General features: G+C 42.0%; 1 protein-coding gene across 2 annotated transcripts in view; it reads left to right on the top strand.

Moving 5' to 3' along the window:
* PCGF3 (polycomb group ring finger 3) overlaps window positions 1-20,068 on the top strand; it is a 157,159-nt gene that overhangs the window by 106,949 nt on the left and 30,142 nt on the right. For both annotated transcript variants that reach the window (XM_040417383.1, XM_040417382.1), the window contains exons 2-3: window positions 13,640-13,757; window positions 19,431-19,527. In XM_040417383.1, coding sequence (XP_040273317.1) covers window positions 13,649-13,757; window positions 19,431-19,527 — 206 coding nt within the window. In that variant the 5' untranslated portion in view covers window positions 13,640-13,648. The remainder of the gene's footprint in view (window positions 1-13,639; window positions 13,758-19,430; window positions 19,528-20,068) is intronic.

Genomic DNA, 20,068 nt, shown 5'->3' with positions numbered 1-20,068 from the left:
AGAGACACTAAAATGATTATTTTTTTTTGCTTCAAAATTGCTATTATTGTGTTAAAGCTAAATAAATAAATAAAAAACACTGTAAAAAAAAAAAAAAGAAGCTATGGCTCTGACTATGGAGACACTAAAATAAAAAATTTTTGGTTTCAAAAATAGTATTGTGTAAAACTTAAATAAATAAGAAAAAGTATACATATTAGGTATTGCCATGCCCGTAACTATCTGCTCTATAAAAATGTCACATGACCTAACCCCTCAGGTGAACGCTGTAAAAATAAATAAAAACTGTGCTAAAACAACCAATTTTTTGGTCACCTTCCCCATAAAGCATAATAATGAATGATCAAAAACTCATATCTACCCAAAAATGGTACCAATTAAAACATTAACCCTTCTTGCAAAAAACTAGCCCCTGCACAAGACGATCCGCAGAAAAATAAAAAAAAATGACGTTTAGAAAATGGAGACACAAAAACACACAATTAATTTTTTTAATGCTTTATTATACAAAACTGAAAAAACAAAAACAAAGTAGACATATTTGATATCATTGCGTCCGTAACAACCTGCTCTATAAAAATAGCAGATGATTTACACTGTCAGATAAATGTTGTAAAAAATAAAAACGGTGTCAAAACAGCCATTTTTTTGTTATCTTTTCTCACAAAAAACGTAAAATAGAGCAATTAAAAATCATATGTACCCCAAAATAGTACCAATAAAACTGGCACCTTATCCCCTAGTTTCCAAAATTGGGTCACTTTTTGGGAGTTTCTACTATAAGGGTGCATCAAGGGATCTTCAAATAGGACATGGCATCTAAAAACCAGTTCCTTATAATCTGCCTACCAAAAACCATTGCTGTATGTTGGTTTTTATCTGCACGGGATCAAATAAAGCCTCAAGTAATTTTCAGTGAAGCTGGACCGTCTTTCTTTTTATTAAAAACCATATGGCGTTCCTTTTCTTCTGCGCCCTGCCGTGTGCCCTTACATCAGTTTACGACCATATGTGGGGTGTTTATGTTAATCGCAGAACCAGGGTAATATTAAGTTTTGTTTACTGTTAACCCTCGATGTGTTAAAGAAAAAAATGGGTTAAAATTGAAAATCTGCCAAAAAAGTGGAATTTAGAAATTTGATATCCATTTTCCAAAGGGTTACAAAGTTTGTAAAATCCGTTTTGAGTAACTTGAGGGGCGTAGTTTAAACAATGGAGTCATTTATGGGGTTTCCACTATGTAAGCCCCACAAAGTGACTTCAGACCTGAACTGGTCCTTAAAAAGTGGGTTTTGGAAATTTTCTTAAATTTTAAGAATTGCTTCCAAAATTCTAAGCGTTCTAACGTTCCAAAAAAATAAAATGACATTTACAAAATTATGCCAACATAAAGTAGACATATGGGGAATGTTAAGTAATAAATATTTTATGAGGTATCACTTTCTGTTTTTAAAATCAGAAAATTTTAAATTTAGAAAATTGAAAATTTTTCAACATTTTTGGTAAATTAGTTTTTTTTTTCTTCATAAATAAAGATGAAATCTATTGACTCAAATTAATGACTATCATGAATTACAATGTGTCACGAGAAAACAATCTCTGAATGGCTTGGATAAGTAAAAGCATTCCAAAGTTATTACCACATAAAGTGACACATGTCAGATTTGCAAAAATCAGTCTGGTCCTTAAAGGGGTATTCCCATCTTGCTAAATCAGCCTGAGCTGCAGTTACAGCAGAATTCACTTCCTGGTTTCCTGCAGCTAAGGCTGGGCGGGCTTAGGCAGCTAGATTGAAGGCCGGCCACACCTCCTTATGACATCACACTGAGAACTCAGTCCTTGTGCTAGTTCATGTGAAGAGTATGACTCATCAGTCTGGCAGCCTGCAGTGTCTGTGAGGCCCCTCCTCCCGCTGGGGAATAATCAAAGAGCCATGTGAAGTGAGCTCAGTGTACAGTAACACGTGGCTGTTCTACAGTTTTACACACAAAAACTCTGATCTTTTACAAACCCATTCTGTGCATCAAAAACTATAATTCCATATTATACATTAGCTCAAAAGCTTGACCAACCCCCACCCACCAGCACTGATGCAGATTTGTTTCCATTATAGCTGTACTCTAGTTGTGTATAAACCTTACACTATGTATCTTTATAGATGTATATACAGCTCAGCTACATGTGTCTTCTCCAGTCCCCTAACATCACTTTGGCTGAATGGCTTCCTATACAGCCCTGCTACATCTTTATTCTACTCCCCCACTAGCACTGTGTCTGAAAAGCTTCATATACAGCTCTGCTACATCTGTCTGTTTATCTCTTCAACCAGCACTGTGTCAAAACAGCCGCATATTCAGCTCTGCTACATCTGTTTCTCTCTTCCACCAGCATTGATGCTGACCCGACACACATACAGCTCTGCTACATCTATTTCTCTCTTCCACCAGCATTGATGCTGACCCGACACACATACAGCTCTGCTACATCTGTCTATTCCTTTCCCTACTAGAACTATGGCTGAACAGCTGCATATTCAGCTCTGCTACATCCATCAGCCCCCCCATGTGCCTCCATCAAGCCCCCATATGCCTCAAACAGGCCCCCATATGCCTCAAACAGGCCCCCATGTGCCTCCATCAGCCCCCCCATGTGCCTCCATCAGCCCACAATCGTTGGTGGAATTGGTGGTGCATGGAATTGGTGGTTCAAGCAGTATGGGAAAGAAAAAGGATCCCTCTGCTACTGAAAGCATCAAATAGTAGTGCAATGCCTTGGACAAGGTATGAAAATATTAGATATTTCACAAAAACTTATATTTGTGGCTGATTCAGAGCAGACTGGTTTGTGCAGATAAAGGCATAATGAGGAAGGTTTCTGCCAGACAAATTCATCGGATTAAGAGAGCAGCTGCTAAAATGCTATTACAAAGCAGCAAACAGGTATTTGAAGCTGCTGGTGCCTCTGGAGTCCCGTGGACCTCAAGGTGTAGAATCCTCCAGAGGCTTGTAGTTGTGGATAAACCTACTATTCAGCCACCCCTAAGCAGTGCTCACAAGCAGAAACTGTTGCAGTGGGCCCAGACATACATGAAGACTAATTTGTGAACAGTCTGGTGAGAGCAGGGCAACCCTGAATGGTCCAGATTTTTGGAGCAGTGGATAGTTGGTGGAGGGCCACCATGTCAAAACAAGGCTGCGATGTCAGCAAGGAGGGGGCGGGGTCATGTTTTGGGCCAGAATTGTGGAGAGAGAGCTGATAGGCCCCGTTAGGGTTTCTGAAGGTATGAAAATAGAGTTTCTGACTGACCACTTTCTTCCATGGTACAAAAAAAAAAACTGCCCTCCATAGCAAATTCATCTTCATGCATGACAATGCACCGTCTCATGCTGCAAAGAATACCTTTGAGTCATTGGCTGCTATGGGCATACAAGGAGAGAAGCTCATGGTGTGGCCACCATCATCCCCTGACCTCAACCCTGTTGAGAACCTTTGGAGTATCCTCAAGCAAAAGATCTATGAGGGTTTAACCCCTTAAGGACTCAGCCCTATTTCACCTTAAGGACTTGGCCATTTTTTGCAAATCTGACCAGTGTCACTTTAAGTGCTGATAACTTTAAAACACTTTGACTTATCCAGGCCATTCTGAGACAGTTTTTTCATCACATATTCTACAAATCGGATTCCAAAAAAGTTGGGACACTAAACAAATTGTGAATAAAAACTGAATGCAATGATGTGGAGATGGCAAATGTCAATATTTTATTTGTAATAGAACGTAGATGACAGATCAAACGTTTAATCCGAGTAAATGTATCATTTTAAAGGAAAAATACGTTGATTCCAATTTTCATGGTGTCAACAAATCCCCAAAAAGTTGGGACAAGTAGCAATAAGAGGCTGGAAAAAGTAAATTTGAGCATAACAAAGAGCTGGAAGACCAATTAACACTAATTAGGTCAATTGGCAACATGATTGGGTATAAAAAGAGCTTCTCAGAGTGGCAGTGTCTCTCAGAAGCCAAGATGGGTAGAGGATCACCAATTCCCACAATGTTGCGCAGAAAGATAGTGGAGCAATATCAGAAAGGTGTTACCCAGCGAAAAATTGCAAAGACTTTGCATCTATCATCATCAACTGTGCATAACATCATCCGAAGATTCAGAGAATCTGGAACAATCTCTGTGCGTAAGGGTCAAGGCCGTAAAACCATACTGGATGCCCGTGATCTCCGGGCCCTTAAACGACACTGCACCACAAACAGGAATGCTACTGTAAAGGAAATCACAGAATGGGCTCAGGAATACTTCCAGAAACCATTGTCAGTGAACACAATCCACCGTGCCATACAGTGCAAAGAAGAAGCCATTTCTAAGTAAGATCCACAAGCTCAGGTGTTTTCACTGGGCCAGGGATCATTTAAAATGGAGTGTGGCAAAATGGAAGACTGTTCTGTGGTCAGACGAGTCACGATTCGAAGTTCTTTTTGGAAATCTGGGACGCCATGTCATCCGGACCAAAGAGGACAAGGACAACCCAAGTTGTTATCAACGCTCAGTTCAGAAGCCTGCATCTCTGATGGTATGGGGTTGCATGAGTGCGTGTGGCATGGGCAGCTTGCATGTCTGGAAAGGCACCATCAATGCAGAAAAATATATTCAGGTTCTAGAACAACATATGCTCCCATCCAGACGTCATCTCTTTCAGGGAAGACCCTGCATTTTTCAACAAGATAATGCCAGACCACATTCTGCATCAATCACAACATCATGGCTGCGTAGGAGAAGGATCCGGGTACTGAAATGGCCAGTCTGCAGTCCAGATCTTTCCCCTATAGAGAACATTTGGCGCATCATAAAGAGGAAGGTGCAACAAAGAAGGCCCAAGACAATTGAACAGTTAGAGGCCTGTATTAGACAAGAATGGGAGAGCATTCCTATTTCTAAACTTGAGAAACTGGTCTCCTCGGTCCCCAGACGTCTGTTGAGTGTTGTAAGAAGAAGGGGAGATGCCACACAGTGGTGAAAATGGCCTTGTCCCAACTTTTTGGGGATTTGTTGACACCATGAAATTCTGATTCAACATATTTTTCCCTTAAAATGGTACATTTTCTCAGTTTAAACTTTTGTTCCGTGATTTATGTTCTATTCTGAATAAAATATTAGAAGTTGGCACCTCCACATAATTGCATTCAGTTTTTATTCACGATTTGTATAGTGTCCCAACTTTTTTGGAATCCGGTTTGTACTTCATGACACTGGTAAAATGAAGTAAAAAAAAAAAAATGAATTTTTATTTATAAAAAAATACCAAATTTATCAAACATTTGTAAAAAAAAATGGCAAATTTCCAAGTTTAAATTTCTCTACTTCTATAATACATAGTAATACCTCCAAAAATAGTTATTACTTTACATTCCCCATATGTCTACTTCATGTTTGGATCATTTTGGGAAGGATATTTTATTTTTTGGGGATGTTACAAGGCTTAGAAGTTTAGAAGCAAATCTTGAAATTTTTCAGAAATTTTCAAAAACCCAATTTTTAGGGACCAGTTCAGGTCTGAAGTCACTTTGCGAGGCTTACATAATAGAAACCACCCAAAAATGACCCCATTCTATAAACTACACCCCTCAAGGTATTCAAAACTGATTTTACAAACTTTGTTAACACTTTAGGTGTTCCACAAGAATTAATGGAAAATAGAGATACAATTTCAAAATTTCTCATTTTTGGCAGATTTTCCATTTTAATATTTTTTTTCCAGTTACAAAGCAAGGGTTAACAGCCAAACCAAACTCAATATTTATGGCCCTGATTCTGTAGTTTACAGAAACACCCCATATGTGGTTGTAAACCGCTGTACGGGCATACGGCAGGGCGCAGAAGGAATGGAATGCCATACGGTTTTTGAAAGGCAGATTTTGCTGCCCTAGAGTAGAAACTCCAAAAAAGTGACCCCATTTTAGAAACTACGGGATAGGGTGGCAGTATTGTTGGTACTAGTTTAGGGTACATATGATTTTTGGTTGCTCTATATTACACTTTTTGTGAGGCAAGGTAACAAGAAATAGCTGTTTTGGCACCGTTTTTATTTTTTGTTATTTACAACATTCGTCTGACAGGTTAGATCATGTGATATTTTTATAGACCAGGTTGTCACGGACGCTGTGATACCTATTATGTATACTTTTTTTTTTATTTATGTAAGTTTTACACAATGATTTAATTTTTCAAGCAAAAAAAATCATGTTTTAGTGTTTCCATAGTCTGAGAGCCATAATTTTTTCAGTTTTTGGGCAATTACCTTGGGTAGGGTATGGTTTTTGCGGGATGAAATGACTGTTTTATTGGCACTATTTTGGGGTGCGTGCAGGGGCGGACTGAGAAGCCTCAGGGCCCCTGGGCAAAATAAATCAAGGGCCCCCTTACAGGCTCCACCCATGTTCTGCCGCAAGCCCCACCCACGTGTACGGGACCAAACTCAATATTTATGCCCCTGATTCTGTATTACGATTCGCGACTAGGGTGGCCACTTGCTTCACCCCAAAAAGGAGGACATTCTAGGTCACATCCTCAACCTGATAAACCACACCCCTCTTCCAGTAAGTGCCCGGCAAAAGAAAAAAAATACGTCACTATAGCGCTTTTGCTTTACTGTACTCTGCGGGATGGAAAAGCGCTGTATTATTAACCTAGTTCAGCAGTCCTGAGTCCCCCATTCACAGTAGTTATTAACTCCTTTCACTAGTCCCCTCTTCAGTGAAGAGGGGACTGCTGAAGGGGTTAATAAATACTGTGAACAGGGGACATTTGAAAGGGGTTAATAATTACTGTGAAGGGCCTTCAATAGTTATTAACCCCTTTCAGCAGTCCCCCATTCACAGTATTTATTAACCCCTTTCAGCAGTCCCCCATTCACAGTATTTATTAACCACTTCAGCAGTCCCCCATTCACAGTATTTATTAACCCCTTCAGCAGTCCCCCCTTCACTGAAGAGGGGACTAGTGAAAGGGGTTAATAAATACTGTGAATGGGGGACTGCTGAAACGGGTTAATAACTACTGTGAAGGGCCTTCAGTAGTTATTAACCCCTTTTAACAGTCCTTCATTCACACTGGTATTTATCAGACTTTTTTATAACTTATTTTTCTCCCCTTTTCACCCCGGCCCTGCCACAGCCCACAGCAACAGCAGCGCCGCCAGCCCAGCACATTCTTTCAATTTCTTTCAGACCAGACATGGCTGAGACGTAAATCTGCCTATGCTACCACTTAACCAAAAACCACTACCTCAGCGAACTCTGTGCCCATGCTCCTCAGAGTTCCCTTCCTTCTCCCGCGAATCCCACAGCGCCAATGAGTGCACGAACAGCGCTGCGGTGTGCAGGGGCGTAACTAGAAGTGACTGGGTCCCACAGCAAATATTTGTAAGGGCTCCCCCAGCACACTTCGCGCCTCCCTCCTACTGTGTAAACCCCACTCCTTTGGCACAGTGTAGCGGTATACTGTATATTGTGTGGCACAGTGTAGGCTATATGTGTATAACATAAACATATCTCATATGAAAACGTAGTTACTTGGCTTGGCCCTTGGGGATCTCGGACGCCACTTCCACACTTTAGCCGGGGGCTCGGCGGAGCTGATGTTGTGTTTTATCCTAATGAGAAAGATTTCATAATAAGGATTTGGAGAAGGGGCAGAGGGATAGCAGAGCAGGGAGAGGCTGGTGCTGCTACTATGGGGTCATACCATGGGGGAGTAATAAAGCCCACCATAATGCCCCCCCCCCCCCAGTAGTAATAATTCTCCTTATAATGTGACAGTGCAAAAATACCCCCTTGTAATGCCCCCAGTTGAGCTAATGTCCCCATAGTGCCCCCATAATGTCCCAGTATAAAATACCCCTATATAGTGCCCCCAGTAAATTCCCCCATAGTGCTCATCTCCCCCCTTCCTGCTAGTGCCCCCCATAATGTACCAGTATAAAATGCCCCATATATAGTGCCCCAGTAGATGCCCCTCAGTGTCCGGCCTCTGATAGGCTGCCGGCCTAGTGTCCCCCATAATGCCCCCCAATAATGTGCCAGTAAGTGTCCCCATAGATGCCCCCCCATCATGTGCCAGTATCAAGTGCCTCTCTCCCCTCCCCCCACATGTCCCAGTATTATAGTGCCATCTACCCCCCCAATGTGCCAGTATCAAGTGCCGCTCTCCTTCCCACGCCCCATGTGCCAGTATCATAGTGCCAAACCCCCCCATGTCCCAGTATCATAGTGCCATCTCCCCCCCAAAAAAAAGTGCCAGTATCAAGTGCCTCTCCCCCCCCATGTGCCAGTATCAGGTGCCAACCCCCCTCCCCCCCATGTGCCAGTATCAAGTGCCTCTTCCCCCCTCCCATGTGCCAGTATCAGGTGCCAACCCCCCTCCCCTCCCATGTGCCAGTATCAGGTGCCAACCCCCCTTTCCCCATGTGCCAGTATCAAGTGCCTCCCGCTCCCCCCATGGCAGTAACAGTCGGGTATTAAAAAAAATAATTAAACACTTCTACTTGCCTCCATGTCAGCGATGCGATGCAGCCTCTTCCTGTGTCCCGCCCTGTATGTCCATATATGGAGTCAGTGCTTGTATTTCAGAAAAGTTTCTGCTGGGATTCGAACCCACGACCTTCTGTATCAGAGGCAAAGCACTTAACCACACAGCCATAAGAGCAGCCTTGCCAATGACTGAAAAAATATGAGACTTCTACTGTTATAGCTGGCTAAGTGTACATCTATACACATGACAGCTGCCCCAACACACCCAGCACTGAAATATCTCTATATGACAGCTGTCCCAGCACACTCAGCTCTGCTATATCTCTATATATGATAGCTGCCCCAGCATACCCAGCTCTGCTACATCTAATACACATGACAGCTGCCCCAGCACACCCAGCTCTGCTACATCTATATATCTCTAAGTATTGCTATACAGTAGATAGATATTTAGAGATATAGCAAAGCTGAGTGTGCTGGGGCAGCTGTCATGTGTATAGATGTATCAGAGCTGGGTGTGTTTGGGCAGCTGTCATGTGTATAGATGTAGCAGAGCTGGGTTTGCTGGGGCAACTGTCATATATAGAGATATAGTAGAGCTGAGTGTGCTGGTGCAGCTGTCATGTCTATTAGATGTAGCAGAGCTGGGTGTGCTGGGGCAGCTGTCATATAGAGATATAGCAGTGCTGGGTGTGTTGGGGCAGCTGTCATGTGTATAGATGTACACTTAGCCAGCTACAACAGTAGAAGTCTCATATTTTTTCAGTCATTGGCAAGGCAGCCTTTATGGCTGTGTGGGTAAATGCTTTGCCTCTGATACATGAAGGTTGTGGGTTCGAATCCCAGACACATCGGGAGACTTCAGGAGACATTAGCGAGGGGGCCTGGTCCACCGCTGCTGTGAAGGGGCCCTGAACATTAAGACAAGAATCGATCATATTTAACTAACTTGAAAATAAACTGTCACACACGCTGCCGGGCCCTGGAGCAGCCGCTTCCCCGGTAGTTACGCCACTGGCGGTGTGTGGCGGTGTCAGTGCAGTGCAGAAGGAACACAGTGACGAAGTGCCCGACTGCTCAGTCCGCCCCTGGGTGCGTGTGACTTTTTGATCGCTTGCTATTACACTTTTTGTGATGTAAGGTGACAAAAAATAGCTTTTTTTACACCGTTTTTATTTTAATTTTTTTACGGTGTTCATCTGAGGGGTTAGGTCATGTGATATTTTTATAGAGCAAGTTATTATGGACGCGGCGATACCTAATATGTATACTTTTTTTTATTTATGTAAGTTTTACACAATAACAGCTTTTTTAAAACAAAAAAAAAGATGTTTTAGTGTCTCCATATTCTGAGCCATATTTTTTTTTATTTTTTGGGCGATTGTCTCAGGTAGGGGCTCATTTTTTGCGGTATGAGGTGACTGTTCGATTGGTACTATTTTGGTGGTCAAACGCCTTTTTGATCGCTTGCTGTTGAACTTTTTGTGATGTAAGGTGACAAAAAAATGGTTTATTTAGCACAGTTTTTATTTATTACGGTGTTCATCTGAGGGGTTAGGTCATGTGATATGTTTAAATGTTTATAGAGCCGGTCGATACGGACACGGCGATACCTAGTATGTATACTCCCTCCCCCCTCCCCCCCCCCCCCCCTATTTTTTACCAATTTTTTACCAATTTTTTTTTTAACTTTATTTGGGGAAAATGATGTTTTTGTTTATTTTTACTTGAAACTTTTAATTTTTGGGGGGGAAAACTTAATTTTTTCAACTTTTTTTCACTTTATTTTTTTGTCCCACTTTGGGACTTGAACTTTTGGTGGTCTAATCCCCTTTACAATGCATTCCAATACTTCTGTATTGGAATGCATTGGCTGTATGAGTAATACTGTGTGTATTACTCATACAGCTTCCGGCCTGTGAGATCCAGGTTGGCTGGATCTCACAGGCTCGTCACCGGAAGGCAGCGCGATGCCTTCCTTAGACATCGCGCTGCCTTCCATGCCATCGGGTTCCCCTTACAGCCGCATGGGGACCCAATGGCACCGCCACACGCCGCCACCGCACCAGGTAAAAGCCGCAAACCGCAGGTCTGAATTGGGAGGACCCCCCCGGCGTTGTGACAGGATGCCCGCTGAATGATTTCAGCGGACATCCTGTTCCGATTAACTCCCGCCGTGCCGCAATAGCGTTTTAAAGTTAGGACGTACTGGTACGCCCTGGGTCCTTAAAGACTCGGGAAACAGGGCGTACCGGTACGCCCTAAGTCCCTAAGGGGTTAATGGATGCAAGAATTGTGAAGGTGATATCAAAGAAGGGGTCCTATGTTAACATGTAATTTGGCCAGTATAGCTTTTGATTTCAGTAAATGTGACCTCTTAAGGCTCCAGTCACACGTCCGCAAATGGGTCCTCATCCGTTCCTCAATTTTGCGGAACGGGTGCGGACCCATTCATTTTCTATGCGGACGGAATGGATGCGGACAGCACACAGTATGCTGTCAGCATCCGCATTTGCGGAGCGCGGCCCCGATCTTCAGGTCCGCAGCAACGCAAAAGATAGAACATGTCCTATTCTTGTCCACAGCTTGCGGACAAGAGTAGGCATTTCTATAGGGGTGCCGGGCGGGTGTGTTGTGGATCCGCAATTTGCGGGTCCGCAACACACCACGGACGTGTGAATGGAGCCTTATGCTGCAAATTCAATAAATGACGATATTCAGTTCTTTACAACCTATAAAATGTTTTGACACTGTTATGCATAATAATTTGAAACAGTCCATTTTGAGTTTTTTTTTTTTTTTTATTTGTGAAGAAATTGACCATAGGTTTAGTTAATAAAATCTGATTTATACTCTAACGCTTGATGACTTAAAAATTATATTGACTGTCACTTGCATCAACCATTTAGCATTTGCATAATAATTTGGAACGTGGTATATACCATTCTTGGCTCAATCACATCAAGTACTCCAGGTGTTCCCTTTTCATTGCCCCTAGTGTGTGTGTGTAAATATATAGGCAATTAGGGTAAAGATAATAATTAAACTTGCTTGGACACATCCATTGCAGAAAGACAAGATCATACATTTCAAATCACATGTCGAGGATGTTTGACTTTGTAATCATCAACCGCAGTCAAGAAAAATATTCAAGGTATTAAAGATGACATAATACTATCTTTAAAGGGCATCTGTCAGCAGTTTTGTACCCATGAAACTGGCTCACCTGTTGCATGTGCGCTTGGCAGCTGAAGGCATCTCTGTTGGCCCTAGAGGCTCTCCTCTCTTTACAACTGCCGTGCCTTCTCCTCTTTGATTGACAGGGCCGCTTAATGAACACCTCATGACACCTGACCCTGATAATCAAAGTACAGAGGACGCAGCAGTTGCCGAGAGAGCAGGGCCTCTAGGTGTAACTGCAACACTCCCATTGTTCCTAGAGTCTTATTTGCATATATTAAAAAAAAAAATGTAACATGTAACAGGTCAGCCATGGAAGAGGAGAGGGAAATAAGGTGTTAGGTGTCCTGAATAAATGGGGATAGCTTTTGTAAAAACAACTGGAAAGGTGGCGGTTGTGGGGAAAGTTATTCATGTACAATGGTTTTACAGGTAACACTGGAAATTATAAAGAGACGTTTATCCATTTCTGAGTTGCCGAAGTAAATGCAGGCAGTTGGGTAACGACTGCCAGGATGGTGTCAATGGAACAAAATTAAAGAGGACCTGTCCCCTCTCCTGACATGCCTGTTTTAATAGCTTCATGCTTTCCCCATGTAATAACCATTCTAGAGAATCCATTCTTATGTCTGTATGTTGTGCCATTCCTTTATTATTTCTACTAGAAGTTATGATTAAATTGTTAGCAGTCTGCAGTAAGGGTACAGAGGGGTGGTAACAAGACAAGTTGGGGGGGGGGGGGGTACCTGCACAGTGTCACTCTATCCAAATGGTGCTGCTATTGTCAGGCTGTGCAGGTATTCCCCCCCCCCCCCCCCCCCAACTTGTTACCCCCCTCTGTACCCTTACTGCAGACTGCTAGCAATTCATTCATAACTTCTAGTAGAAATAATAAAGGAATGGCACAACACAGAGTCATAAGAATGGATGCTCCAGAATGTTATTACATGGGGAATGCATGTAGCTATTAAGATAGGCATGTCAGGGGTGGTGACTGGTCCTCTCTAAGTGTGAAAGGGAAAATGATCCAAAATTGTTGAATGAAGGGGCATTGCCAAAAACAGTGGTGGAGATCCACATCCATTTGTACACATCTGGGACAATTAGATGAAGGAGTTTGCAACATAAACAAATTCTGCCCTGGTGAGATATATACACTGTGTGGCCAATTTTATGTGCCATATGCCAGTAGTAGGCAGATGATAAGTATAGGGAAGCTTTATATATTATCTACAATATCTTTAGTTAATCTTTCTGGAAAGGGTCTTGACCATGTTGGCAAACCAGTTGGGGGTACAGTGTAATCCATAACCGGAATATTTTCTGGGGGGTTGTAGTGAGCAGTATGTTCACAACGAGATCTTTAGTAAGGTCAGAATTTATTAGGCAGATGACCTTCAATGTATAACTAGGTTTTCTAAATGTATATTTTTAGCTTGGGTTATACAGCACGTTCTTTCCTTTCAAGAATGACATCCACCTCAGTGGAAGCTGGCGGCCCCCATTATAGTCAGAGATGTCTGTCTGGCACCGCTCATTTATTATTTGCAATTTTTTCCCCTTCTTTATGTAACTAGGACGGAACAGAAAAACGGAGTAAACAGTACAGATAAGAACATAGCCTTACCTGTAATATTTTTATGTATACACCAGATGTTCATTACCACTTTCCTCAATCACATCTGTCATTTATTTTTGGGCCCTCCAGGCCCTCTCAAGATCGCAAAAAATAAAAATAAAATTGCAATATTAGCTTCACTGTTTACACAGTTTATTTGCTCCACCATCTCCTCTTTACACATACTGATAATGTGAAGTGTGTTGAAGGAAGATTACAGAAAAATTTAATTGTATAACCACTGATCGTAAAGTAAACTTATTGAAAGTAAATTTATTTCTTACCTTTGAAAAAATTTTGTTTTGCAGACACCAAAGATGCTAACTAGAAAGATAAAACTCTGGGACATCAACGCTCACATCACATGTCGTTTGTGCAATGGCTATCTCGTTGATGCTACTACTGTGACGGAGTGCTTACATACCTGTATGTATTATTAAGAATGCTGTTTGGAGATTTATGGGTTCTTTTTGATAAAATAAATATATATTTTTAATGTTCATGATAGTTTGATAATATCTAATATTGATTGGGAAAATGGACAGAAATAAGTGGAAAAAAACCTCTAATTTTACTTTGTAAAACAAAACCAAATGTGTACCCTGAGTAACACTTATCTCAGAACCAAACCTTCACAGTTCCGTAAAGCTGCCCGCACCCTTTTTGATGTCTTAACTCCCATTCACGTGAATAGGAGGCTCAGATGCAGTACCAGAGAACGGACACTACACCGTATATGGTGGTGTTGCTGTTGCGTACACTGTTTAGATCTGGAACCTGCAGATACTGCTAACAGCTGATTGGTGTTTGGGTGCCATGTGTCAGACCCCACCAAGATATTGAGAACTATCTTATGAATAGGTCATCAGCAATGTTAGTGCTGGAAAACTCCTGTGAAGGGTTTGTCCAGGTTAAATAAAAACTCTGCAGACCCTGTTGATGTGGCCCGCCGCTTCCAGTACTCCATGCCACTGATGTCATCTTCCTGGCTGCAGTGGTGTCCTGTCTGCATAGAATGTCACTGCTGCAGCCAGGAAATCAAACAGCAGTGTGGAATCCTGGAGCACAGTGGCAGGGTGACTATCGATTGTTAGGAGTCTCAAACTCAGCCGGCTATATGGGCTGCATTCACTTCTAGTACGATACAATACAAAATTGTCAATAGAATACAGCAGTACATACACACGTGGACAAAATTGTTGGTACCCTTCATCCTAATGCCCAACCCACCAATACTGTGCACACTGTGCTGCTCCACACCGTCCACAAACTTAAAATAACAGTGCCATATAGATAGTTCCCCCCCCCCCCCCAGCCATAGTAATAGTTCTCCAAGACTGCTCTCAATAGTAATAGTGCCCCCTAGAATACCCCCAATAGTGATAATGCTCCCCAAAAGCTGGCCCATTAGTAGCAAAAAGAATGCCCCAACAGTACCCCCAGTAGTAGTTATGCCACCATGGTGCACCCACTGTTTATTTTCAAAACGGCAGTGGTAATGTGCTTGAATACGGCTGATTGGCTGCAGCTGTGACATGCCAAATCTAGACACCTCAAAAAAAAAAAAAAGTTTTGAATTTAAAAGCTACTGTTTTTTAAACCAGAAATGCGTGGTTTCATACAGATATTTCAGAAAAGCTAAAAAATAAAGTATTGTTTGAAGACATACCCCAGTTGTCTGAAGCTGTTGATGGGGCAGGCAGGAGCTTTCTTACTCGTTATTTTAGTTAATATCACTAGATAAATGTTCACTGTATGCAACTATGCTAATGAATAGAGCAATAACTTATGAAATGAGAAGTGGAAAAAAATGACAGAATATAATTTGCTATTTTTTGAAAAGCAGTATTCTAGAATTTAGCAATTCTGAGCTTGATGCGCTGCACCAAGATATTGGTAGAGCTGGTAGTTTAAATTCATTTTTGCATTGTTCCTTTACTGTAGATTACATGTAACTGTAAGCATATGAAATGTATCTATAATAGGATTACAAGGTACACTTCACTTTATTCCAAAAGGCAGATCCAGCCATTGCAGCCTGCGTATTGTAGAGTGACAAAACAATGCAGTCTTCTTCCCGTTCCCCGTTGTTTGTAGTCTTCGCTACCATGGAGTGACAGTCCCTTAGTAAGTGACTGTGACTATCAGTGACGTGCAGCTGACACATGGTATGAAAGCCTCGGAAACAAGCAATCACCATTTTTAAGGCTTGGAGTTACAATAAGCTGATTCATGTTATTCCTGCATCTCCGCAATGAGCAACTGTATCAGCTGCATCTGTATGTCTTGTTGAAATGGTTGATCAGCTCAAAATGGCATAAGGAGGTGTATTACCGAAAGAGGATTCATATTATGTATTTCTTTCTGGGCTGTGGAAAAGGAGACATCTATTAGGGTACTTACAGACACAAATTAACTTTTTTGGGGGGAGCGTTAGGTTAAAATGCCTGAATAACCACATCTGGTTTTATTTTGACCACCTGTTTTTTTCTGACCCCTCTTTGCAAACCGTGTGTTGGGCAATTCATGTTCATATGCCCTGTTGGGTCAAATTTACAAAATGTCTGGCTAAGTTGCAGATAAAACATATATTTTTTTTTTTACATGATTTTCCAGCAAAGCGCTACTTTTTAAAGCTATCTTGGCAGTTTTCCTGACATGTCTATTTTATTAAATATTTATATTCTCTAATAAATATTAATTCTGTAGAGTTTTGTTTGTGGGGGGAATCTGGAAGTTGTTTGGTTTGTAATGCTACAGTAATGTATTTCTATGTATACACTGCCCACCAGCAAATGGGGTAATGGTTGGCAGTTGGAAATGGGACTAACCATCCCATTTCTCCCCCTCTTTGTAGGAGTGAGCTAGTCCAACTTCTTGCCAGGAGAGGTCATAGTAAGAAAGGAAGAGCTAGCTAGGCTAGTGAGGAGACTGAGTACATCCATCAGCTCCTGCTCCATAGGGCCTTAGGAGCAGAAATCTGCTCATCTGTGAGGAACATTGCTGCAGGAAGATGGAAAGTGCATGGGCTGCAGAACCCAAGCAAAGCTACAGCACAGCTAGCATGGCTCTACAGATTCTGCTGCAAGGTAAGGGAGAACCAGTTAAGACACCCGTCACTATAGCCCAATTCAGGCAATACCTGAAAGCCTGTATTATGCAGTGGACACCTACAGCCACAGGTGCCAGCTTTATAGCCATAGTGAAGGGTGATCAGGAGGGAGAAACGTTAGCTAGCATACTGCTGAGTGCCATTAATTGCAATCTAACCAGCCACCATGCCCCATCATCTATGACAGAAACTGCACTTTGTATCTACTATTGCTGGGTGTATCTTTTGCAATCAGTAAAGATTCTAAAGACATTTGATGTTCTCCTATGTCTGTCTAATTTCTTCGCTCCACCTTTTCACTGCACCCAACCCCAGGGAGTGATGTGTCACAGTGTACTCCCTCTGGCCAACATCTCATCAGTGACCCTACCACTCCCATCTTCTGCACCGGCTCCTCAGGACTTTGCTATACTTTCTTTCACGTATAAAAGTTTGAATACATTGACTAAAACACGAAGCAATGATTATACTGTGTAGGGGCACACCCTCATTTGGTAATAGACAGTTGGCACTTTATTCAGGCATTCTTAGGAGGAATAACCGAGAAACAGCAGACTTCGTAGAATTTATGTTCCAGAATTGTTCTGTTATGAGGAAGGCTGTAGAGCAAACATGCCATTTTTAAGAATAAATAATTCCATAACATACTGTTACCAGATTTGTTGTTTTTTATATAATTAAGACATTCTGGTAAATGAAAAAGAAAGTAAAAAAAAAAACAATTTTTGCCATATAGAGCCATAAGTAAACTATGTATTGTGACCTCATAGGGCAACACTGTGGAATTTGAGGCCCATGTAGCCCTGTGAGTGGTTAATAGACCTATGCATATCCCTAATATATTATTAATTTTGCTGGAAGCTTCAAGAGGTTGTGCAGGGTTAGAAAAACATGGCTGCTTTGTTCCAAATACAGTGCCACACCTGTCCACAGGTAGTATGTGGTATTGCAGCTCAGTTCCATTCACTTTAATTCTGCTGTAGATACAGCCGATAGAGAGGTGTGGGGCTATATTTCAAAGAGAGTAGCCGTATTTTTCTAATCCTGAGCAACACCTTTAATTCAGGTTCGAAAAGACAAGATAGTTGGATGCTGAAAGGTTGCTTGGTCTAAAGCTGTCTTACTCTGCTTCTCCATTCCTATGCACACTCCTAGTGATGGTTTACAGCAGTGATGCCCAACCTGCGGCCCTCCAACTGTTGTAAAACTACAACTTCCACCATGCCCTGTTGTAGACTGATAGCTGTAGGCTGTCCGAGCATGTTGTAGTTTTGCAACAGCTGGAGGGCCGCAGGTTGGGCATCCCTGGTTTACAGCATTAGAAAGTGTAGGATAAGTGCTGGAAGATGCCTCTGGTGGTAACTTATCTCCTAATGGAACATTCTATATGATGGCATATTGGATTTAAACATGGTTGGGTCTATTTCCCCCAATCTGCCATATAGCTGCGTGGTGTCATTGAGAGCATCCTGAAGAGAAGCCATCATTTTCTGTGAGTGGACAGCTGAGAGCAAACTAAAGATAGTGTTACCCTATGACCGGGCAGGATGGTTGGGCAGTCTAAATTTACCAAGTCTACATTTCAGACCGGATTAGTAAACATGCCCCAGTATGTTATTAATGGTAATGTTGTGATTTGCCTAAGGGCTCATTCAGACGACCGTAAGGCTCCGTGCCTATGCTGTGGACTGCAAATAGTGGTCCGCAATGCATGTGCACTGGCCATGTGCACTCTGACCCATTGACTTAATGATAGGACATGTCCTAGCTTTTGCGGTACGGAAGCATGGAGCCGAAAGCCAAGTGTTTCCGTGGGCTTCTGATCCATGCCTCTGCTCTGCCACAGATAGGACATGTACTATCTTTCGCCATATCTTGCGGATCACGGAACCATTTATATCAATCGGTCAGCATCCGCAGCACATAGTGCACACGGCCAGTGCCCATATATTGCATACCCGCCGTTTGTATTCTGCAATACGGGCACAGAGCCCTTACGGTCATCTGAAATGAGCCCTAAAGTCACAGTTTAATCATTGCAGTGCTAGAAAGGAACCTAATGCATCCATGAGATACAGGCTCCCCCAGCCTCCAGCTGCTGATTGAAAGCTGTCCCTCTATTAGGATATGTTTACGTCAATTCTTCAGATGGTATCTATGCCGAAAACGCTGAGGATAGCCGCATGCAGATCAGCCCCATTTAAAATGGGGGTAAATCAGACTACAGATCCACAGCAAGATGAGCTGCAAATCTGCGGCAGAAATTCCATGGATATCTGCTGTAGAGCCTGCAGTAGTTTCATCGTAAGGAAAAAAGCTGCCATCTATTTATCCCCTTGCTGTGCATGAGGAGAAGGCTGTCAATCAGTGGTATATTGAATGCATGAACTCCTTCCTTACAACGTTTACATAGATTAAACTGTGAGTTTAGGCACACCATAGTGACTAACCTCTGGCACTCCAGCTGTGGTGAAACTATGACTCCCAGCATGCTCCATTCATTTCTATGGAGTTCTGTGAACAGCCAAGTGTACATCTAGAGAGTTGTAGTTTTACCAACTGGAGTGCCAGAGGTTAGTCATCACAGCTTGGCGTAGTCAATACATAAGAGACAATGTGCCTGTCGCTACTGCAGGCTACTCTTGCAGAGGGAAGCATGACGTAGCTGGCAGGTTCCCTTATATTTCAGACTAATCTTTTCTTTATAATCCAGATTCTAGGTGTGACCAGTAGATGGCACCATTGTATAGTAAAAAGAAGCTGCAACATTATAAAGTTAGATTTGTTGGAGGATACAGATGGTGGAGCACAGAAAGGAACAATTTTAATTAGAATAGTTTGTTAATTAGGCTTTTGCCGCCTGGAAAAAAAAAGAATTTGAAAAATACAGGAAAAAAATGTATCCAGGCTTTAATTAAATGTTTTAAAAAAGAAAGCCACTGCCTTTAGACATAAAAATATAGATTTCTTTAATTTATCTTTTACAGTTTGTAGAAGTTGCTTGGTGAAATATTTGGAAGAAAATAACACATGTCCTACATGTAGAATTGTTATCCATCAGAGTCACCCTCTACAGTATATAGGGTAAGTAAGAGTTATGTATATAAATTGCAGTCTGAGGGTTAGTTCACACGGGTCGGTTCTCCTGTGTAAAATCCTGCATGATATCAGAATTTACAGGGGCATCTGCAGCGGCAAATCCACACCAAACCACACAGTCATGTGGCTTTTGTTTTGGATTTTCCATTTGCACAATTAGACAGTATGCTGACCATAAAAATCCCCCGGCACTATTGTGGGGATGCTTGCCTGGTCCCCTGTATCTGTATTCTGCCTTTCTACAATTACATGCATGTTGATATATGTGACTGGCTGCAGCAGTCACTTTCCAGCATGTCCTCGCTAGCAGCCAGAGTACAGCAAGGCAAGGATGCTATAGTAGTACCTGGAAATTGTTAAGGTCCGTCTACTGCTTTTTATATGTTAGACAAGTATCTGTACTCGTGGATTTTCCTGCGAATCCACAGGTAATATGCAGAAACATCTGCAACACTAGGATTTCACTGTGGATTTCCTCTTCCCACAAATCCACAACAAATCCTTTCCAGATGAGAAATTGACATTC

This window comes from Bufo bufo, chromosome 2 (genome assembly GCF_905171765.1).
Source record: "Bufo bufo chromosome 2, aBufBuf1.1, whole genome shotgun sequence".
NCBI lineage: Eukaryota > Metazoa > Chordata > Amphibia > Anura > Bufonidae > Bufo > Bufo bufo.
The sequence above is the reverse complement of the archived record's forward strand: the minus strand, read 5'-3'. Positions and strand labels throughout refer to the sequence as shown.